At 24.1% G+C, this 24,828-nt stretch overlaps 6 protein-coding genes across 6 annotated transcripts; 3 read left to right on the forward strand and 3 right to left on the reverse strand.

Moving 5' to 3' along the window:
- Nucleotides 1–214: 214 nt before the first annotated feature.
- LOC108550852 (uncharacterized) lies at nt 215–4,430 on the reverse strand. The gene is made up of 10 exons (XM_017904746.1): nt 2,755–4,430; nt 2,352–2,676; nt 2,214–2,252; nt 2,056–2,133; nt 1,651–1,983; nt 1,375–1,537; nt 1,218–1,341; nt 684–861; nt 388–603; nt 215–322 (listed from the first exon to the last, which is right to left on the reverse strand). The coding sequence occupies exons 1-10, from the start codon at nt 4,428–4,430 to the stop codon at nt 215–217; spliced, it is 3,240 nt and encodes a 1,079-aa protein (XP_017760235.1).
- A 354-nt stretch (nt 4,431–4,784) lies between these two features.
- On the reverse strand, nt 4,785–8,622 carry LOC108550862 (TBC domain-containing protein kinase-like protein). Its single transcript, XM_017904756.1, has 14 exons — nt 8,550–8,622; nt 8,180–8,390; nt 7,861–8,110; nt 7,505–7,733; nt 7,146–7,420; nt 6,929–7,075; nt 6,733–6,853; nt 6,363–6,524; nt 6,119–6,296; nt 5,841–6,047; nt 5,463–5,722; nt 5,258–5,385; nt 5,016–5,178; nt 4,785–4,951 (listed from the first exon to the last, which is right to left on the reverse strand). Exons 2-14 carry the CDS (start codon nt 8,382–8,384, stop codon nt 4,844–4,846), a joined length of 2,433 nt encoding a protein of 810 aa, XP_017760245.1. The 5' UTR covers nt 8,385–8,390; nt 8,550–8,622; the 3' UTR covers nt 4,785–4,843.
- A 588-nt stretch (nt 8,623–9,210) lies between these two features.
- RpL10Ab (ribosomal protein L10Ab) lies at nt 9,211–11,449 on the forward strand. The gene is made up of 5 exons (XM_017904752.1): nt 9,211–9,285; nt 9,918–10,073; nt 10,573–10,721; nt 10,973–11,145; nt 11,279–11,449. Exons 1-5 carry the CDS (start codon nt 9,281–9,283, stop codon nt 11,447–11,449), a joined length of 654 nt encoding a protein of 217 aa, XP_017760241.1. The 5' UTR covers nt 9,211–9,280.
- A 2,208-nt stretch (nt 11,450–13,657) lies between these two features.
- On the forward strand, nt 13,658–19,560 carry LOC108550859 (Protein tyrosine phosphatase 52F). Its single transcript, XM_017904754.1, has 18 exons — nt 13,658–14,060; nt 14,133–14,417; nt 14,513–14,788; nt 14,873–15,139; nt 15,217–15,552; nt 15,701–16,015; nt 16,102–16,440; nt 16,532–16,819; nt 16,898–17,101; nt 17,240–17,345; nt 18,019–18,245; nt 18,316–18,392; nt 18,458–18,592; nt 18,666–18,788; nt 18,895–19,043; nt 19,115–19,250; nt 19,336–19,402; nt 19,478–19,560. Exons 1-18 carry the CDS (start codon nt 13,661–13,663, stop codon nt 19,558–19,560), a joined length of 3,813 nt encoding a protein of 1,270 aa, XP_017760243.1. The 5' UTR covers nt 13,658–13,660.
- A 917-nt stretch (nt 19,561–20,477) lies between these two features.
- Dim1 (thioredoxin-like protein Dim1) lies at nt 20,478–21,250 on the reverse strand. The gene is made up of 3 exons (XM_017904760.1): nt 21,139–21,250; nt 20,871–21,007; nt 20,478–20,691 (listed from the first exon to the last, which is right to left on the reverse strand). Exons 1-3 carry the CDS (start codon nt 21,214–21,216, stop codon nt 20,478–20,480), a joined length of 429 nt encoding a protein of 142 aa, XP_017760249.1. The 5' UTR covers nt 21,217–21,250.
- An 858-nt stretch (nt 21,251–22,108) lies between these two features.
- LOC108550853 (UDP-galactose translocator) lies at nt 22,109–23,366 on the forward strand. The gene is made up of 4 exons (XM_017904748.1): nt 22,109–22,136; nt 22,216–22,335; nt 22,434–22,648; nt 22,731–23,366. The coding sequence occupies exons 1-4, from the start codon at nt 22,109–22,111 to the stop codon at nt 23,364–23,366; spliced, it is 999 nt and encodes a 332-aa protein (XP_017760237.1).
- Nucleotides 23,367–24,828: the final 1,462 nt, after the last annotated feature.

Raw genomic sequence — 24,828 nt, forward strand, 5'->3', positions numbered from 1 at the left:
ATATACTTAAAAATAATATAGAAAAATTAATACATAATAAAATAATATAATAATAAATGTTTTTAAAAAATTTTAATATTCGACATAGCATTTCATTACATTATACATTTCATATAATTAGTATTTTTTTTTTTTATTACCGTAACGAATAATCATTAAAGGATACAATTTTTCGTCATTCGTGTAACTGGAACAGATTTTCATATTTCTTTTTCTAATTAAATCCTTTGACCAAAAATTTGGGTAAAATTTTGTTTCCATATCTTTTATCTAATGAATCCATAAATTTGATATAATTATGACACTGATAATCATCTAAAATCTATATGAATATGAAAAAATGATATACTGTATTATGTACTATATTAATATATATCATATAGATACCATATGATCAGGCCACATTTTCTCATTTGTTATATTTTCCATTATTGCAAGTTGATTATGGTATAAAAGTGATACACAATAGTATATTATATAATCAGGTGAAAATAAAACACAAATTGCAAAAAAATGCATAATTTGAGTCCATGGAAGTAGTCCCCAAAAACATTGAGATACCATTAAATTACATATTAAAGACCAATTCATTCCAGAAGTATTCTGCATTTAACATAAATTAATAAATAATAATCTCCAATCAAATATAGATAACTTAATAATTTGTTTTAATGAATATATACCTTAAGTGCAAATTTTAAATGTGGAAGTTCATTACTAACAATATTTTCCACAAGTTGCATAAATGTATATTGCATAGCACATTCTTCCTTGGTATGCTTATCTATAACTTTCCCCAAATTAAACCACAAAAACGGAGTTACTGGGAACTGAATTAACTGGGTAATAAATGTTTTGCATCTGCAATTAATTGTTAAATTTTATAGAATCGTTATACTAGTATTTAGGAGGTCAGTGATGAAAATGACTATCTTATACACATTGTTATTGCAATGATGACTAAGTTTTCAACCTGAGACCTGCCAATGATGATACTTTGACTAGCTAGAGTTACTCTATAATTTCCTTTTTTAAAAAGTACTAGTAATTTCGATATTGCTTTGATCAGAAATTTTGGTAACTATTTATAAATTTTTAACTTAGTTTTAACAAAGTACTTTGAATTTACTAGTTAGGAGTGTATTCGCGGTCAACTGAGGCATATTTATATTTAAAATGAAATAATAAAAAATTTCCTATAGTAATTTGATACATACCTGTCTACATCTCCTTTACAAATAATAAATACAGTTGATAAGAACCAATCAAATCCATCAAATTTTGTTGGTCTTTCATATTGTATAAATGCATAACATGCATTTATAAATTCTTGTAATTTTTCTTTCATTTCAGTTGTATTATCTAAAATATTATTTTGTTCTGCATAGTACAAAACTAAATTAATTCCATGTATTTCTTCTGCAAACCAAAAATCTGTATTCGATGATATATTTTCCTTCCATTGAAAGTTTTCTCCCCATTCTGCAGTAGGAATTGCTTTTTGCATTTGATCCACCAGTTGAATTAATACTGTGTTCTAGTAGGTAAAACGTTTTTTTTCTTTTATAAAAATATAATAAGACATTAATAAAATTAAAAAACAATTTGAAGAAAGCTAGTTTATATTAAATAAAAAAAAATTAAAAATACTTTTATTGGATTTGATGATGCTATATATGCTTCTCTAATTTGTTCAACCCAATTACTATCTAACAATCCAGGTTTATTTTCTTGGAGTAAATTTTCTAATTGTGTGTCATATTCAGTTTCCAAGGAAGAATTTTCTTTGTTTGATTTTAGTGGAGGTAATTTTGGTAAATTATATTCTTGTGATTTGGAAGTTTCTTCTTTATCTTTACATTTAACAAAATACGTTTTAGATATAATTTTATGTCGTATTAAAGTATAATCATCAATATATTTTGCACTTATTTCTTCATTTGTAACTTCTGTATTAAAATTTTGAAGGTCTAATAAAATGTTCTAAAAAATAATTGTCATAAAAATATAAAGAGAAAATTAAGACACTTTATTTTCAAAGTATAAATGTATTACCTGAAAATTCAGTAATTCTAATAAATATAAACAAATATTTAAATTCCAAATTACAATATTTAATGATAAAAGTCCTAAATAATGACAATTTGATGCAGGATTTATTGAATCATTAAATAATTCTAATAAATTAAGTGGGTAATTGTGTTCTTCATTACCGTATAATCCTTTTGTATTGGACATAAATGCACAAAAACCTATAAAACAAAAATTAATAATTAATATTATTAAATTTATATTAAAATGAAGTGATGTGGTGAACAGTTTATATTATTATTCTTACATTTAAAATTAAGAGAAAAAATTGTTAATATATGCAAAAATTTTTGAATATTTTCATGATCCCATGGATCATAAAAATAATATGGATCTTCTAATATTTTACATGTTTCTGAGAGTAAGGTAGACAAAACGTGAGGTGCAAGATTTGCAATTACATTATATCCTAAACGAAAAAAAGCAGCAGAGGATACAAAATTAACAATTTCAATCGATGTCCATGACATTCTTAAAGGTGCAATAGATCCCTCAATTAATTCTTGAAATACAGATGGCTCTTGAACAAGAGCTTTCAATCCAAATGGTATAGATACCATTTTTAGCAATAATATATTAACTGCACTATAAATAAAATTTTATTTTTTCAATATCATATTTCATTAATAGAGATAAATAGTATATATATAAAATACCTATTACCTATTTATTTGTTGAATTTTATTTTCATTTTCAAAATAAGATTTATTTAATTTCTTATAAAAATATGATACAGCAGGATAAAATTCATTTTCTATTTTATATTGTATTATTTCATATGCATCAAATATATCAAATAATTTTTGTATTACTTCAAATAACTTAAGAAGATATTCTATATTCATTAAAGAAAAAGGTTGCCTTAAGATATTTGATGCTATTACTATAATAAACATAGCTGGACATTTTGATACTCTATTTTCAAAGTTTACTGTATGTTCTTTGCATTCTGAGATAAGAAATTGGGAACCATCTGTTGTATCTAACATATGTAGGATAATATTTAACGTATGTGGCCATATATTAATGTTATTTTCAGAAACAGATGCTAAATGACATAATGCAATATGATAAAACTCATGGTTGTACAATATAGCTGGTTTATCTAAAATAAACTGTAGAGCGTAACAAGAAACATCATATACACCACTTAATGTTTCTATAGATAATTTATTTAAAGCTTTCAAACAAGCAGTTAAGAATTCAGAAACTGAAAATGGAATATCAAGTACATTTTCTGTCAAAAGTTGACGTCCTGCTTCATAAGCACAAAGCTGTGATATAAAACATAAACAATGAAGATAAGTTACTGTTTCTATTGTATTTCCATTAATGATAACTTCCATTGGATCATCATCAATAGAAATTGCTATAGAATGGGGAAGCTCTTCCAATCCTTTATATACACATTTCATTATTTGTTGTACTAAACTTGGTGATTTTCCTAAGGCAGTTAAAAACATTTTTCTAGTAGCAAGACTAACTATCCATTTTTTGCTCCAACCAGCATGTGGTTCTAACACAGAAATAATATTTAGTACATTTAATATCTTTGATTGCGTGGCATTTCCAAATTCATGTACACTCAAAAATATAATAAATTTTTCTATTAGTTCTTCTATAGTTTTATCAGGGTTTCTTGCACTTTTTAATTTTTCTTCATGATAACGAATTATTAGATGTATAACTCGAAATACTCTTTCATGCAAAAAGAATTTAAAATTAATTCCAGAAATTAATGTAGGTAATATCTCAAATGTTTTTTGTGAATGATATTGAGCATCAAATGCATTCAATAAATTAATATATACATCGTGCGATTGAAAACAAGTTAGTAATTTTGCATGTACTTGTAAACTAGCTTCAAAAATAGGTCTACTTTCGTCTATAAGACCATCTAATAAAGCTTTTTGAATTGAATCCCATATCGGATTATTATTTAAATTTGATAATTCACTTTTTAATAAAATTTCATAACCAGCCAATCTAACATGAGCAGGTTTATTTTGATTAATTTTATCAAGAATAATACTGTAACACTCATCATTATTTAATGGAGAATTCCAATCTTCACTTGTTTGATCACTGATACATGAAAAGGATGATTGAGGTCGAGAATCGGAAATTAGAGTTAATGCAGATTTTGAAGCAGATTGTTCAATAATTGTAGTTCTCATCGAATTCACTAAAGTGGACATTTCTTTTGAATGAATAATTTTTTGTGCTATATTAACATTATCTATATCTTCTTTCAATGATTTTTGCACATTTATTTCAAATTCTTTTTTTAAACACTTTTTTATCCACTTTTGAAGATTTGGAGAAATATTGCCTTCCATATTAACAAAATAAATAGTTTTCATACAATCGTATTTACACAATAACTATAACTAGACATAAAAGAAATCTTTATGCTAAAATTCTGTTTTGATTTTGTTTCTATGGTTACCACATACAGCAGATGAAAATATACTATACTTCATATAGTATAATAAAGATTTAATACTTTAATTCATGTAATAATTTGTTTATATCTCACTGTTAAAAAGATATAACAATTAACAATTATATAGAAATGTTATACAAATAATGTAATTAAGTAAAATATTAGAATATATAAATGATATAAAATTAATATTGTATTGTATATACATACATACAAATTGTATAATTTTCAAATATAGGAAGATAATATTGGTGTAATTTATTACAGTAAAGAGTTTTAAATATTCGCAGTAATTACATACAATTTTTAACGTGCAGCTACTATAGCATTTGGAGATTTCGCCCGTAAAGCAGAAATTCCTCCTTGTAAGGAACAAACACCCATAACTCCACATTTTACTAAAAAATCTGAAAACTATACAATACGTTTTAATTTCAGCATTAGACAAAAAATATGAATTTTACAATATAATATTTACCAATGCATTATTTTGATCATGGGGTCCTATAATTACAACAATACTATTTTTATTTTCTACAAGTGGTTTTGCATGTGATCCAAGAGTTTCAATATGAGTTTGAGATAGTTGTACACTTGTAAATGGAATATTAATACTGCCTACTATAGCACCTCTTTCAAATCTATACAAAGAAAATAACTACCATACATAAAGATAATTTGAAACAAACTTAATTTTCATTTTGTGAATAAAATACTCACTGTATGTTATTGCGTATATCTACAGCTATTAATCTCTCAGGACTACTATCTAATAAATTTAGAAAATCATCAACAAAAATTCTCGGCATTTTTTCAGTATTTGGTTCCGGTTCCAACCAATTTATATCCTGTAACAATTTTTTCGAACGTGAAAATAGTTATAACAATAAATCATTAAAGTACATATAAAAGTCTATATTTATACCTTTGGTTGATTAAACTGATGTTTCCTATAAGTAATACTAGATGGTGTATTTTGGTACATAATCATGGAATCTTTAACACATAATTCTATATCGATTTCAGGAAGATCAGAAAATAAAAGAATACACTCATTAAAACCTGAAGTTAAAAGGGAGTCACGCAATTGTTTCAAAATCGCTAGTCCGACTAAAAGTGGAAATGCAGAATCTCCTAATAACAGTTTATCCCACAGGTGGAGTATTTTATGAAGTGGAAATACATCTAATACAAAAAAATTCAAGAATATGCATTAACAGCTTCAATACTTAAGTGGAAACATGTACCATGTAAACAATTTTATATTAAATTACATTAAATAATATAATAATAAATAACTTACGTGAAAACATCGTTAAAAACCATGGAATAGCAAACAATTCCGGTACAAAGTTTATTGATCTAAGATGATTAGCTAATTGAGGATCATGGAAAGCTATAATTTGTGAAAATTTTCCTAAGTATTCTTGTATAACAGCAGAATTATCTTTTAAAAAAAATTTATGAAGATACTTTGGTATAAATGCAGACAAACATTCAAATGCTCTAGCTAAAAGAAAAATATTATATAATAAACTCAAAAATATTTATGTATATTATATGACATATTTAATTTATTACCTTCATTATTGAAATTAAGATAAAGAAATGGAGCTGTTAATGAATCTAATCCTTGCCAATAAACATAATGAGGATTATTACGAACCCATGCTTTGAGCAATCTTTGTAATCTCTCATGACCAGCACCAGATGATAATAATTCACTATATTGATGACATCTTGGTATATCTACCTCTATCTAGAATATTCTTAATTAGTGGGAACATAAAGATAAATAATGTAATATGAGTTATTGACAAATTACTTGTCGATCTGTGTGCGTAGGTGTTTCTTTATCGATCATATCATAACGTTTCTGAATATCGCCAGTAATACCAAGTAATGCTGCCCAAACAGCCCCTCTAACAGGTGGAGGTATATCCTTGTGTGCTTCTTCAATGATTGCTTCCCGTGTAAGTGGATATACCTAAATTATAATTATACAATTTAAATAGTATAAATACACATATAGTTTTATATTTATTAAAGATAAAAATAAAAAATATTTTTATATTTTTTTATGAAGTTATTATATGTTACTAATTATATATTAATAACATATCTTTCAGTAATTTAAATTTCAGGTAACTATAAGTACTTTAAAATTTCAAAAATATTTAAAGTAATATAATTACTTGTAGTAATCTATCATATAAAACGATCCTATAAAATTGATATTCCGTATCCCTTTCTCTTATAATTAAAGGTAACTGAGAAGCAGCATCTATTAAATCTTCTTGCAATTGAACACGCATTCTGTAAAATAATTAACAAATGATTAATAGAACACCGAAATACAAAGTAGAATTTACATATATTTATTATACCTACTGATTTGTTAACCATGGATAATTTGCTATATATGGAATATGAGACAAACGTTGACGCAATGTATCAAGAGGAACTTTAACCACACGTAAATCGAGTAAGCCTGCTGCGTCTCTTCTACCAAACATTTGACCTAAAAGTATTACTAAACTAAAAAAAAAGATTAATAAATTTTTTTAATTTTTATAGAATATAATTTATGTAAAATTTTGGTAATTACTTTGGAATGGATAATATAGGAGGTCTGGATCTAATAAGACCCTGTTTTTTTAATTCCACTGTAATATCTCCTCCTGCTAGTTGCCATAAATAATATAATTCATCCATTTTTCTAACAATAATATTCTTATATAAATTCTTTTCTTTTTCTTTTTCATTTTTTAATAGAAATTCTTCAAATATTGACAATTTCAATAACTCTTCTGGTACTTTGCGTTTTGAAGGGTAAATTTGAAGACAAGAGTCTACAAAGTCTTTTATTTTATCAGGTAAGTCCTAATATAAAGTATTAAGGTGATAAAAGTAAATAAGATATTATGTGTATTATTCATAGTGAAGTATAAGTACAAGAAATCGTACCTTATAAGCATTGTAACAATTAGTTTCTCTTGCAAGACGCTCAAATATGGAAGTTTCACAGTGTAATAAGCTAAGAATTTTCCGCAAGCATTGGGATAACTTTACACCTGGCCAAATTGGCTTTGCCAGTAATAATTCTGCAATAATCATTCCTAGAGACCAAGAATCTACTTTTGGACTGCTAACATCAGGACTCAGAAATACTTCAGGTGCTGTATATTTAGGATAACTAAAAGTAAATTGAACTATATACTTGAAAAACTTTTCTTATTTATATTTTTCTTGTAACTATTAAGTATTCAGTTACAGAAACATTTTTTAAGTTTTATTAAAATTAACATTTTGTTAATACATACCCAATAGGAAAAGATACATTTTTTCCACTGTCTGTCATATAATATAAACCAAAATTATACAGTTGTAAATTTCCACTTTTATTAATTAATATGTTTTCAGGATTTAGATGTCTATGTACTAAATTTAATTTGTTCATATGTTGCAAACCTAATAAGCATTGAAATGTTATTTTCACAATTTCATCTATGTTTAAATTTTCTTTATTGTTTAATGGGTCTCCATTATATTCTGCAACCACTACTATCCGTTCTATAAAAAACAACTTTAATTACATAGAATACTTCTAATCTCCTAATTTTTAAATACATTGATCTTTACCATGTTTACTCCTAATTATATCAAGATATGTTGATAAATTTGGGTGATGAATAGTCTTTAAAAATTGAGATTTTCCATATATAGTTATAGAATTTGGTGTAAGAGGTAAACCATTACTACCACAAACTTCAACTGGATGACTTTGAGCAAAAAATGTCATTCCACCAAAACATCGTTCTTCATTTTCTAAAAGTGCTGGACACATTGTTAACTATAAAATAAAGCATATTATCTTATAAATGATGTTTAAATAATTAATATAATTTCAATGACATAAAAACTTTAAATATATATTAAAATATATTACAAAACTTATAATATAATAAAGCAATATAACATACTATAAGAAGTTACAATAAAACATACATACTTGAGTTAATTTACGAAATTTTGTACTATAGATCAATAAAAATTTGTATTATTAGTCTCGATATAGGTTCATGGTTATCATCGTTATTATTAATTATAAAATATATATAAAATTGTTTTTAAATATTACACTTTATCATGATTAAATTACTTAGATTTTTTGTAAAATTTAAATTACTTATTCATTTATTCACTTTTGTTTATAAAAATGAATAAGAACACCCACTCCATATATATACGTCATATCGTAATTTATGTCATGAAACAACATAATGCCATGTGTGGTATATACTACTATTTATATTAAAGTATATACAATAATGTTTTTAATTAATAATAAATAAAAAATAATTGATTAGTATAGATTAAAAAATTAAATCTTTTATTTAAATAAATATTATATGTGAATTATATTTTAGCAATAATAAAAAGTACATAATGTAAAGTATTAGAAAATTGAATTATCAATTAGGTATTACGTTAAAAATATAATGTCAATAAAACAATTCACTATTGAAATATAATTATAATAACATAAGAAAAAATTTTAATTGTAAGTGCGCCATCTGTGTTAGTTTCAAGAATTACAAATTGATTTAGTACAACTTGGCGTATTCCCATCTAGCAAATGTATATTAGTGTAGGTCCTGCTTGTTATATTCCTTTCCGGTTTTACTTCGTCTGTAGGTTGGTTCTTTTCATTTGAGTACTCGTATTGTGTAAAGAACTATAATGACGTAAGTACTTCTTCTATCTTTTTAAATCTTGAAAATCTGACGTTTTATTTCTTTAATATTTTAAATAATAAATATTTTAACATATCTTCTTAATATAATTAGTAATATTTTCTTTAAATAAATACTCTGAAGCATTACATTGTTTAATGTCTATACTTTAAAACGTGTCTCTACGTTGTAATTTTTCAAACATATGTTGTTAAAGTTTTTTACAAATAAGTGCAAATAACAATTATTTTATATATTTTCTTAATTTAATTAGTAGTATTTTCTTTAAATAAATACTTTTGAACCAATACATTGTATTAATGTTTATACTTTAAAATGCATCTCCACGTTGTAATTTTTCAAACATATGTTTTTAAAGTTTTTTATAAATAAATGTAAATAACAATTATTTTACGTATTTTTTAAATATAATTATTAGTATTTTTTTTTAAATAAATTTTCTTTGAACCATTATATTGTATTATTGTTTGTACTTTAAAATGTCTCTATGTTGTAATTTTTCAAACGTATATTTTTAAAGTCTTTTATAAATGAATTTTAAGTACTGAATTATTAACTAGAGTTAAACTTACTCATTTAATGTAGATTGTAATAGATCAAATTGTGATTGTAATAACCAATAGGTCCAAAGTATCACGTGATACTCTCTATGAATGTGTGAATGCTGTTATCCAACACTCACAGGACAAAAAAAGGAAATTCTTAGAAACAGTGGAACTCCAAATTGGTTTGAAGAATTATGATCCACAAAAGGACAAACGTTTCTCAGGCACCGTCAAGTATGTTTTTACCTGACATTGAGGATTCTTTTCGGTTTTTAATGATTACCATAAAGTCTACTTTTTTTATTTCCTTTTCTTTTTTTTTTTTTTTTAATAAATTTAACATCCGAAAAGGTTGCCTCTTGCATAATCAGGAAGCTGGGTTTTACCTAGCGGACCTTCACCCAGGGTCTTAAATAAATTGGGGAGGTTTCATACCATTATTTTTATTACAGGATCATAGCTAATGATCCTGCAGGTAAGTTAATATGTGACTGTGGCAACTATTTAATTAATTCAGTTATTGAAACCAATGTTCAATGATGATAAACTATATTGCATGTATTATCTGAATAATTTCTGTGATTATTTAATACGTTACTGAGAACATTGACTTTAATAACTGCATTTTCATTTTTGTGTAATTGTAATATTTTTATATTTTATATTAATTGGCAAATATAATATTTTGGGAAATGTTAATTTCAATTGTTCATATAATTTATATTTATTAAAGATTAAAGAATATTCCAAGGCCAAAGATGCAAGTTTGTGTTTTGGGAGATCAACAACATTGTGATGAAGCTAAAGCTAATAATATTCCATATATGGATGCAGAAGCATTGAAGAAATTAAATAAAAACAAAAAGCTAGTAAAAAAATTAGGTAATTTGAAAGTTGATATTTTATTACTTTAATATTCTTTTTCTTTATCTTCCAAAAAGCACCATTGTTAATTTTAATTTATAACAATGGTTGTCAAATGGAAGAAAATTAAATACTTCGCTAGGTGAGGACATTGCATTTTATAACCTTGTACCTCAATCCGCGTTGAGACATTTTTCAAATTAATACTATTATAATTCAGTTTAAAAGTTAATTTTGACTCTTTCACAATTAAAATTTCATTTTTACAGCTAAAAAATATGATGCCTTTTTGGCTAGTGAATCTTTAATTAAACAAATTCCACGAATTCTTGGTCCTGGATTAAACAAGGCTGGTAAATTTCCTGGTCTTCTTTCACATCAAGAATCAATGGTAGGGAAAATTGATGAAGTGAAAGCAACAATTAAATTCCAAATGAAAAAGGTAAATCTTTGTTATTTATATATATATATATATCATGTTACTTAAAAAAGTATATTACCAAATCTTATTAAAATAAAATAAGAAGCGTTTGTAATTTGAAATGTTTAAATGTAATTAGAAAACATTGTTTTAGGTATTATGTTTATCAGTGGCTGTAGGGCATGTAGAGATGACACCAGATGAACTGGTACAAAATGTACATCTTTCGATTAATTTTTTGGTTTCATTATTGAAAAAACACTGGCAAAATGTGCGTTCTCTTCACATAAAATCTTCTATGGGACCTCCTCAAAGACTGTACTAATTTAATTAATATCGATACTTTCGATATATAATAAAAGAATAAAGCAAAAACAAAAATATATAACATAATTTATTATGCAAAACTTCCTACTTAATTTTTTTAATGAATGACAAATTAATAATTATATGTAATAATATAAACATACCTCAAACTTAATTAATTCATTGAATATCATACAAATTTTATATTTACTAAAATATACTATTTATTACTAAATATAAAATATAATACATTTACTAAAAAAGCATATATACTCTCCTATTTCGCTTCATAAGTTGAACCGGTGTTAACCCGGTCATAAACCTGAAGAGACTACTCTACGATTGAATATAATTTTGATACCGTGAAATAAACTGCGTTAAAATACGATTATAGTACGTAACGTTCAATTTATGAAGAAAATTAAAGACTTTAATCAATTATTTACTTATATTAATAAAATACTATTATTTAAAGAGTAACATTGAAAGATTCAAATTGGGAGGGAAATTAGTCTTTTACATACGTCCTTTTTACTTTTAATTTAATGCTTAAATATTTAATATATATAGTTAATAATTGTGTATATCGGCATATAAATATACCTTAAATTTTACATAACTATAAATTATAAATTTTGTATTATTTATGTTAATGCGTTTATAATTAACAGTTAGTTACGATTGTATATCTCGTTTTGGTTACCATTACTGTGCCTGTGATTATCCATCATTATCAATAGTTCAATTATAAGAGATTCTCTGTGTAAACATATTAGTTATGCCCGTGATTACAATTATAATTATAAATTTGATGTATTCTACTAAAAGTTCGTTTGAATTTCATAAATTTTTATGGCCACCATAATTTATATAAAAGTTTCAAGATATGAATTTTATAAAAAATTATATATTAAATAAACCAAATTTTTTATTTCGAAAAAATTGAGATAAGTATTATCTTAGTGTTTGATTAATAAAGTAGTGCAGAGTACACTTTTAAGAGTTTAAAATGAATTTGGAATTCTTATCAACGATATCAATGATTAGGGGGGATAAATGAAAAGCTGTTGGTAAGTGGTCATAATGATTATTGACAAAATGACCAACGTATCACGTTTTCAAAATAGTTCCTCGTACCTTTGTTAATACAGTTTATAGATTCAAGTGCTTATTTTTCTGAGAACTTTATTGACAACATAAAAGAATTTAAATTGTGAATAAATTAATATTTTTTCAATTAAATTGATAGAAGAAAGTAATTTTATGCGCGAAAGAAGTATCAGTTCGTAATAAAAGATATATTTATTTGTGATGTATCAGTGAACGAAGAATTCTCTCTTAGTGAGATTAGGTAATATAAAGAATTATATTATTGGAGAAAATATGATTGACAATAATATATCAATTAACATTACGAAATTCTATTTTATATAGAAAAAAATGCCTACTATATACTATTTTATTATTAATACTTCACATTTTTACAATGTCCCAAAGTATGGAAAGAATGGCGTAATAAAAGTAAATTTGTATTACATGTTTTAAAATATGATGTTAAATATTTTTAATTTATAATCATATTTTGATTGTTAAATTTTTAATATGACAAAATATCTACTTTTAGAGTATAAAGCTAAGTAAACAATATTTCGTTTTTATAAATATACAAGATTAATGTTTCACTTAGTCAAAATATTTTAAGTATTAAATGATTCGATAAATATGAGAATATGTACAAAAAATTCATATTAACAGAAAATTAAAATAATCTCTAAATATATCGACAATTGATAAAATGAACGATCAAAACTAAATCAATTATGCAGAATTAAATTGATTAGTCAAATTTTTTATTTTTCAATATTATGAATTTAAACGAAAGGTAGAATCGTTTATTTAAAGATTAATGAAATTTATCTTCAATATTTTTCATTTGTAATTTAAGTTGTTAAATATTTCAAGTTTATCAAACAAAAAAATAACAATATCATCTATTCTTTATTTGTCACGTGTAATAATTTATTCAAAAATTTTATTTATATCGTACATCATTTCGAGTAGTGTTTGCTATACGATATATAAATATATAATGTAATTATTATAAAAATTTAACATCTTACTTAGTGCAGTTAATTAAGATAAGAATCATTAAACTGTTATTTTTAATTTTGGCGATTTTAAAAATATTTTTAAATGAAATTTTGTTTCAATTTACAGTATTCTTAGAAATATGATAGAAAAAAAACAAATGAAAATATTGATTTACGCGCTACATACTATCTATGTATTTGGAGAAAATAATTTAATCAATACTGAACGAAATGAAATTATGAACACTTCAAATGAAATTTTAGCGTATGATTATGCTAAATATGCAGTATCTTCGAAAATAAACAATTCGTTTCTGAAATCATTTAGGAAGATCGATGAATTTAGAAATGAAATGATAGAATATAATCAAAATCAGCTCCTGTTGGATGATTACCTGAAAAGCAACAATACTAACATATTGATTCTTGATACAACCATTAACGATATCGTTCAAAAATTCGAACACATTTTTAATACATCTGACGAATTGACTAACCAAATTTTATTGAAAAATGATTCATTAACGTGTTACGAGATAGGTATAATCCTTTACATAAAAATCAATATATATTAATGATTCCTTGTTCAATTTATTTTTAATGTATCTATAGATCGAAGAAATGTACGAAATTTAACAGTTGAGTTGGCCGGTACTGAGTGGATATTTCTTTCTTGGCAACCTCCTTGTGAAAATGCAACAAGTGTACTATTTATATATACAATCGATATTTGTTTAGAGCAACAATGTTCTCCAAAGAATATAACCATACAAAACGACACACAATATAATGTCACTGGTCTAGATCCATGCAAAGAATATAAATTTATCGTAAAGATTATTGACAATGAGTTCGAATCAGATGGAGTTTCTGTAATAGGAACGACAATTTATAATAGTATGTATATAATAATAAACAGACAATTATTTTTATAAAATTTAATGTCTCTATCTTATAATGTCATACCTGTTATGTTATTTTATTCCTTTTAGTTACCGAAATTAAAGATATTCGAGAATTAGTCGCTCATACTACTATTAATACAATTACATTAAATTGGAAACCACCAGAAAATTATTCCACGTGTATAACTAATTATTTAATTACACAATGTTTCAAAGATACTTGTAATAATGTAAGAGTTACACATGAAGAATATGTTTCAAAAGATTTGGAACCATGTGAGAAATATTTTTTTATAATTAAAGTGGCTTCATATTTAATACAATCTAATGGTTTCAATATAACATTGAAAACAAATTCACCAAGTATGTTATTTACTAATTATATAAATTTCAATATTTAATTTTTTATTAATAATAACTTTAAGTTATAATTATTACTTTTGTAAGAATCTAGTAAACCTCTATATCCAACTGTAGAAGCCAGTGCATTTTCTTTATTCATTCATTGGCAACCTCCAGAAGTTGGTGCAAGGTGTATTAAGTTTTATCGTATTACAATTGATCCACAATCCACGACAAAAGAAATAACTGGAACAAATGTAACAATAAATGATTTGAATGCATGCACTCCATATTTTGTTTATATTAATGCAGTGGATGAAGATAATAATGATGGAGAAATGGTCACAATGGAAACAAGAACAGCACCAACTGGTAAACAATTAGCTATAAATATTATATAACTATACAAAAACTGTGTTTAAAACTGAATAAAAATTTAACTTTTTTAGTATCAAGACCACCAATATTAAATACTAAAGAACCAATTGTTACTATAAATGATATAATGCTTTCATGGAAAATTGAAAAAGGTAACAATAACTGTATTTTAAAATCCTTAAAAGCTATATGCAATTCCACTGCAACTAGTGGACATGGTTATGAAATTAAAAATGGAAAAGCTGAAGTAGTAATTGATTCACGTATACAAGATGAATATCTTATTATAAATTCAGTGATTAAAAATATCAGTCCATTTACTACATATATCTGTTGGGCATATGTTGTTAATGAAGCAGGGAATAGTGAATTAAGTAATTTAATAAGTGTAACAACATTGGAAGATAGTAAGTAAAGACAAATGTATAAAAATTGTTACATAAATGTATATATAAAAGTAAATTTACTTAACATTGTAGTTATTAATCACTATTTAAGGTAAAAAAATGCAATAAAAGTTATTAGTAATATTAATGGTAGTATTTAATGTTTTAGTACCATCTGCACCTCCATTCAGTGTTATAAACATAACATATTCCCAATTTATATTTGTATGGGAATTACCAATGTATCTAGCTGGAAATGTACATGAATTTAAAATTGTATTTGAAGGTGAAATATGTTTTCCTGTACCTGATTGGTGTAAACAAATAGCTTTAAAAACCATTAAATGTATAAATGGATCTACATTTACTTTTGAATATTTAGAAGCAAAAGCATATACAAATTATAAAGCAAAAATTAAAGCAAGAACTACTGCAGGTTGGGGAAATTATAGCAATGATTTAATATTTCAAACTCCAGTTGGAGGTAATTTCACATTACATGAAGCTACAAATTTTTGTAAGTTTAATAATATTAAAGTCCATTATATTATTATAGTTATTATTTGTTAGTTCCAGGAATAGTATCCAATTTTTCGTATTTAATCGCAAATAATAAAAATAATACAAATATTCTGGATACTATCTTAACATGGGGTATTCCATGCTCTTTAAATGGAATATTAGAATATTTTAATGTGTTAGTAAATGGAACTAGAACTAATTATTCTCCACATGCTTTTACGATTAAAAAGTATATTTCAGATAATGTTATTAGAAATAATATAGTGTCAATAAATTTAAAAGAATTGAAAGCAGAATATAATTATACCTTTAAAGTGTCAGCAAAAGTTCAGGGAGTTGATGAATTTGGAATACCAGCATGTCAACATGTTTTATATCCTGCTGGTAGTATGTATTTAATTTTAAATAATATAAGCTAATAATTCTTATCTCTAAAATTTGTTTAAAATTTTATTAATGTTTATGATTTATATTTCAGTTCCGTTTCAACCTGACAAAGATTATATAAAATTTATAACTATAGATCCAGCTAATGCACGAAGATCTACTACATCAGCTACGCTTTTACTTCCTTTATTTCCTAATGTAAATGGTGATATTGTTTATTATTCTATTATAGTATCAAGAACCGAATATAATATACCATCAAGTATCAGATTTGATATAATGAATCATACATGGCCAAACATATCTTCCTGGGAAGAAGCTATGGTACAAGATTTTATAATACCTTATCAAGCAACTAGACTATGGTGGGATCCTTATCGTAGGTGATATATTTTAAAAATATATACCTAAATTTAATTAAAAGTATTGAAAAATATATTATATATATTTTTTATAGCTAATTATGTTGCTGATTATGGTGATGTCAAAGCTGTAAAATATACACTTGGTGAAGACACAAATTGTAAAGAAATTTCATCTAATACTAATAAAAGAATTTATTGTAATGGACCTCTTAAACCAAATACATGGTATCACGTTAGAATGCGGGCATTTACACGTGGTGGATATTCCGATTCTACAGCATTCCTAATAAAAACTAGTAAGTATTTATCAACTTCTTTTATCTTTTCCTCTCGCTTTTAACAAACACTTTTTGTAATAATTATTTAGTTTTTGTTACTATAAAAGTCATGTATAAAATTTTATCATTCTAATTAAATATTTTAAATTACATTAGATTCTGAAATAAACATCGCACTTGCTAGTGGCGTTGTTTTTGGTATTTTATTTATGGGAATTTTAACAACAATGATGTTGTTAATTCGCAAATGTTCGCTTTACGTGTAAGTAAAACTTATTTTTTTTTATTTCCAAATATTTGAAGTTATGAAAAGATATAGAGTATATTTGACATTAAAAAATTCTAGAAATAATACTCATATTAATTTGTTAGAATTATATGGATTACATGTTATACTTCTTAAATTATTTATTATTAAAATTTGTGAAAGTAAATATATAATTATGAGAAATAGTTAATATTTTCTTCTAAGTCAAAGGAATATTATAATTAGCAACAAGGAAATTAATGAATGCAGGTGTCTATTACAAATGTTAAAATACATACTATATATTTAATAATTTATAAATTATTCATTACTTGTATAATAATTATTTAAAAATTGCATAAGTATATATAATATGTGTAATAAAATTAGAGTATTTACATTGTATTAATTTTTTATTAATAATACAACATTAAAATGACCTTATGGCTCTGAAATATAGATCATTATCTCAATTTTTTTCATAGTCTATTAAAAATATTTATATTATAGTTTCATATTTGTAAACAACCTAAATAAGTATTAATATTTATAGTGCCTTTTTATATTTTTTTACCAAATAAAATAACTATATTAAATGTTAAAATTTTTTAATGTTATAATAAACTATACATTCTTATAAAAAAGATTCTGTAATTTAATAATTTAATAATAATGTATTTTTTTTTAGAATATTACGACGATTTCTACATTCTGACATGTCTGGCTCACCAGTCCCTGCATCTTTCTCAAAAAAGAAATTTATAGCACATTGTCAACAACTCATTGATAATCCTGGAAAATTAAGTAATGAATTTCAGCTACTTCAAACGCTCAGTGTTGATTTACAAATGCCAACCAATACTGCTTGCTTACAAGCTAATAAGAAGAAAAACAGATATTCTGACATTTTACCATGTAAAGATTAAATTCAAACAACATAATATATCAACCATATTCAATAGATTTCATTACAATAAATTTTCAGATGATTTCTCAAGAGTTAAACTGGAAGTAATTGATAATGATCCTAATACTGACTATATCAATGCCTCTTTTATTAAAGTAAGTAAAAATATAATTATTTAATTACTCTAAAATTGAATTAATTAAATATGTATTATATTTAGGGCTACAGTGGTGAAGATGAATACATAGCTTGTCAAGGTCCAAAAGAAGAAACTACATTTGATTTTTGGAGAATGATAGAACAATATAATATCAATTTAATAGTTATGTTGACTGAGTTAGTTGAAAAAGGCAAAGTATGATTCTTGCACTAAATAGATTCCTAAAAATTTTGTTTGACATATGAATATTAAAAATATTATTTTATAGGAGAAATGTCATCAGTATTTTCCAACAATTAGAGAAACTTTTAAATATGAAAATATGACTATAAAATGTATAAGTGAATTAGACTTTAGGTCTTACACACAAAGAACATTAATATTACAAAAGGTATAAGATTCACAAAAATTAAATAATAAAATGTAACAATTTGTCAACATATAATATAATTAGTATTTAAAATTTTAATTTTTCTAATTATAAAAAATAATTATAGGAAAGCAATAAAAGAAATATAATACATTTACATTTTAAAGAATGGCCAGATCATGATGTTCCAGAAGATTTTGATCCAATGATTCACTTTTGTCAAATTGTACGTCGTAATGCTACTGCCAATAAAGGATATATTATAATACATTGCAGGTATTACATATATAAATTTGATTATTTTTATATTATTGCTATTATTAATTTTGCTACTTATATTTTTACAGTGCAGGAATTGGTAGAACTGGCACTTTAATAGCAATAGATATAATTTTACAACATCTTCGTGATAATAGAAAATTAGATGTATTTGGAACAGTGTATAGATTACGACATCATAGAATAAATATGGTACAAAAAGAAGTAAGAAAATTCAGGATATCCTATATTAGCATTGACATGAACGAAATACTCCTATAACAAATTTTAGCTTTCATTGTTCTTTCAGAGTCAATATGCTTATATATACAATTGTATAAAACAGGTATTAAAAAATCCCTATTGCTTAAAAAGCTGTAAGTTTGTTACATTTAATAAATTTATTTAATATTATTTCTCAATCCAAAAATGAAAAATTTTCTTATCTTCAGATAAACCACCACCTATGGATCCAATGTATGAAAATACTTCAAAGAGAATAAAAATAGTACCAACTTCAAATATAGATCTTTGAAACATTTATTTTTTATTATATATAATATTATGTGTTATATTTACAATCAATAATAGAAATATATATTTTGTGCTACAGAATACAGATATTAATTAATATAATAAACATAAGATATACCATAATTACAAATATTTTAATTACAATATAGTTTTCTTATTATCCCACTTTTGAAACTCTCTATACACGTTTATGTATTATATATTTAAAATTTTTTTCATACATTTATAATATAGTAGTATTTATGTTTTATTTATAATATCTGAATTGAACTTTGTTTAATTTTGTTACAAAACAAAAACTTAATTTTTCTTTATTTCTATGGACTCTATATGAATGTACTTTTATAATAGATCAAAATGTCCAGAATATAAAAAGTAATGAGAATATTGTGATGTAAATTTATAATTAGGTAACTTTATAACTAAATATAATTATATATGGATATTACAAATAAACATAGAATTTAATAATTATAGTAAATATAAATAATTAACATTAATGTTTAATCTTTTTAATTATTAACTTTAAGTGCATCCACATTTTATTTGAATATATGTATTAAAACTCAATAATTTAATATTAACTAACTAAAACTAATATAAACATTTTTTTAATAAAATTTAATTCTTTGGCCTATTTTCTTACTTTAAAAATTTTCATGTTAAATATTTATTTACTAAATTGTTATTTATTGACTTATTATGTTATACAAAACTATACATTTACATCCAAATATAAAGTAAAAAATATGACTACTATGTTCAGAACATGAGTACATACAATAATACTTATATCACTTTATATTTATTTTTAGTCACAACATATTTTTATTTATTGATATAAACTTAATCACTATATTTTCTCATTGACTAATATATTGATATAAAAATTATATAAAGTTTTATTAATAAAATTAATCAATAACGATATTTCGTAGAATAATCTTTAGGTGAAACAACTAAACCTCTACCTTTCCTAGCACCTCTGTAAACAGTTTCAATAATATCTATCATTTCCTGTTTGTCTTCTAATGTCCAATTTATTTTATTATTATTTCCAGTTCCTAAATCAATCATTATATGCTTATTTCTAAAGAAAAACATCACTGTACAAGGATCATATAATTCATACCTGTAAAAAATAATATCTACATGTCCTACAAAAATTTACTTTCAGTTATATAAAATAATATATTTATTTCATTATTAATAAAGTAATAATTTAAAATAACGTAGAAAAATATATTTAATGCTAAAAGTATATAATAACATCTATTATAATTAATAACTTCTAACTATATTAAAACTTACATTTTATTAAAATCAGGTACTTGTGTAATATCAACTAAGTAAATGACAGCAAAATTTTTTACTTTTTCAGCTATGTTATACAGAACTTCATCCATTTTCATACACATTGGATCCCAATCATGGCCAAATCTAATAACCTAAATAAATATTATTTTTAACTAATTTGATATCCCATATTCAGTATGAATATTAAATAATTCTATTAATGTCCAAGAAACCTGGAATATTGGAAGAGACAATTACTTATACAACTTAATCAAAAACTTACAACTACTCTATCTTCTTCCGATAAAATCGCCTGATCAACTTGCCATCCATTATGAAGATGTGATAACATATAAGACATTTTGTTTCTTATTTATTAAATACCAATCAGAGAAAACAATGTGACACAATTGAAATAATTACAATTTAAAATCTTACATTCAATTTTAAGACACTTTTTGTTACTATATGTTACAAAATAAAAGATATAGATTAATAATACAGTTCACAAAATCATTTAATAATTATTTATACTTATTATTTATACAGCTTTCATAATGTGATTGAAATAAAGTACAAAATTTTGTTTTTATTTCATACAATTCAATTAGTATTACTATTACGATATAAATATGTTTATATGGAAAAGAAAAAATCCATTACTACCAACATATTAGCGGTAATTAAAAAAATTTCTAGTTTCAAAATCTCTATAGGCAGTGAAAAATCACAAATGTCAACGTGTACACTTCTTATATGGATATTTGATTAATGATTCCTATTTATTATTTAAATAAGAATGCAAGACATAAACTGAAAACATTTAAATGTGCGAGAAAACATTTTTATTCCTGAATATATCATTTATATTAATCACATATGTATGTAAATTTTTGAATGAATATTATTTCGTAATTTATTAATAATAAGATCAAATTAGAGGCATATAATGAATGTATTTATTACAATTTTTATATACTCGTATTTACTTAAAAATAAATTAAAAATTCAGACATAAAATTTGATAAATTTGATCATATTAATTTATTTATTAAACATTTACAGAATTAATTTACATTATATATGTATTTAGTAATTTTCTAATAATTCTTTTTAAAATATACAAGAGTAATCATAACATTATGCTTGTGACATTAATAAAATACATTATTTTTCAGGTAAAATGATCCACTGGCTTTTATATTGAAAAAATTATTTATAAAAATCATCTTATAATGAAACCATGTACTATAATGAAACCATGTCTTATAGTGAAGCAACGTAAGTATATAATTTTATGTAATTTATGATAATTTTCTAATTTCTATTTTATATTTTATTTTTTTAATTCATTTTGCAGGAAGTGGTCAAACATTAAAGTATGTTAGTTTAATTACACTTACATTACAAAATGCTCTTGTTGGACTTAGTATGCGTTATGCACGTACAAGATCAGGAGATATGTTTCTTTCATCAACTGGTACACTATATTTTTATAAATTAAATGTTTTGATCTATTTAATATTTTCATGACACTCATATGAATTATTAATGTCTAATAGTGAAGTATACTTTTAGCTGTTGTTATGGCAGAAGTTGTTAAACTTTTAATATGCCTAATATTAGTTTTTGTTGAAGAAAAAAACTTCTCAAAATTTGTTGATTCCCTAAAATTAACAGTTATAAAGCAACCTATTGATACTTTAAAAGTATCTGTGCCATCACTTTTATATATTGTACAAAATAACCTTCTCTATGTATCAGCATCTAATTTAGATGCTGCAACTCATCAGGTAAATACAGTATTTTCTATATTTTTGGTACTTTTCACTTCTTAATATTGTTCATAATGCTTTTATTTATATTATTTCTTAGGTAACATACCAACTAAAAATTTTAACAACAGCATTTTTTGCTGTAGTAATATTACGAAGATCTTTAAGAACTACTCAGTGGGGAGCTCTGATATTATTAGTTATAGGAGTAGTATTGGTACAATTAGCACGAAATTCAAATATTCCTTTGCCATCTGGCATAGAACAGAATCATTTATTTGGATTCTCAGCTGCTTTAAGTGCATGTTTTCTATCAGGTTTTGCTGGAATATATTTTGAAAAAATATTAAAAGATTCAAATATATCAGTATGGATGAGGAATGTACAATTAAGTTTATTATCATTACCTTTTGGATTAATTACATGTTTCATAAATGATGGCAAAATATTGCAGGAACAGGGTTTCTTCTTCGGTTATGATTTATTCATTTGTTACTTAGTAGTACTTCAAGCAGGTGGTGGTCTTATTGTTGCAATGGTAGTTAAATATGCAGATAATATACTTAAAGGTTTTGCTACGTCTTTGGCCATTATAATTTCTTGCGTAGCTTCTATATATCTTTTTGACTTCAATTTGAATTTACAGTTTTCTTTAGGTGCAGTTTTAGTCATATGTTCAATTTTTTTATACAGTTATGAACCAAAATCCATATTTATTGATAAACATTCAATATAATATACTTCAATATAATACAACATAAATTAAACTTGCTAGTAAGATAAACATAATATTGCCTAATTCATCAATTTTGTTAACCAATTTTATTATTCATTCAGTATAATTTAATATGTCTTTTTCATATAAAATAATGATCTATATAGTTGAAACTATATATAATTACAATATTAGCACTTGTATTATATCACTCACTTTATCAATATTTTATTGTATTTCTTATACAAAAGTTTTAAATTGATTTTTTAATATTAATCATGAAGTATAGCCTGATACTAATAGGTTATATAGAAATATTAAGAATATAATTAAATAAATTATATTTTGTGTCAAAATTGACTAAAACTAAGTGAGCACATTTTTATATCAAATTAGCAGATTACACACATTGATATGTAAAATATATCTGAAATATATCCTAAATATTGAGATTCACAAAGGATTATATATAGACAGTTAAAGTACATTTAAAGAAAGACAAAATTTCATTTAATTTATTTTTATACAATGTTACAATTTTTAATTATAGAAATAAGTATACATATGTATTAAAGTTTAATTCATAATTTACATTATACTTAAGTTTTAATAAATGAATTTTATAACGTTTGTGTAAGTTATTGAAATATAATTATTTGTTATTAAAAATGTATGACATGATTTATACAAACAATTTTGTAATGAGATTTAATAATAGTTGAAGAGGAATTTTACATACATATTCTTGTATACATATCCTGTATAATAATATTACATTTAACAATCAAAAATTTCAAGTATTCCAATACGCAAATATAAAAGCTTATCGCTAGATATTTATATATTTGCATAAATATTATCATATAATTAAAATTACGAAAGAATACAATATTTAAAATAATTAAAATATTTAAATAATATCGACTTCAGTTTTAGAAAAGGTCGATATATAAATTACGTAATATAAGTAATGTCGGAAAAAATTAAGTAGTAGTTCCATACAAGTTGGCAATCGTGTGCAGTATCGTGGACTCATCATTCCAGTGTAAGCAAAAACTTCGATCTCCAGTCGGTATATAAAAGTATTGGTAAGAATGAGTGAGTCTCAATCGAAGAAAGCCAAGATGACGAACTCATTGACGCAGTTAAAGGAAATCACAACAATTGTCGCCGATACCGGTGACTTTCAAGGTAACTAAACAAAAATTTTAAACAACCGATTTTGTACCTAATACATGTATGGTCAAAGGTGAAGGTGACTATTAAAAAATGTGGCAGGGGAAGCATCAATCACGCACTTTTAGTTTACCGTTTAAATACTGAAAATTTGAAGAAAATGTATTTTTTCATTTATTTATTTTATTATATATTTATGTTATAAATGTATATATATATATAAAAATATAAAGTATTCTATTGAAAAACGAGTAGTAATTGGAAGTTCGGATCACGTTATGTACCAGGGAAGGGGAAATTACAAAAT

The sequence above is a fragment of the Eufriesea mexicana genome, unplaced genomic scaffold (assembly GCF_001483705.2).
Source record: "Eufriesea mexicana isolate 0111107269 unplaced genomic scaffold, ASM148370v2 scaffold3255, whole genome shotgun sequence".
Taxonomy (NCBI): Eukaryota; Metazoa; Arthropoda; class Insecta; order Hymenoptera; family Apidae; genus Eufriesea; species Eufriesea mexicana.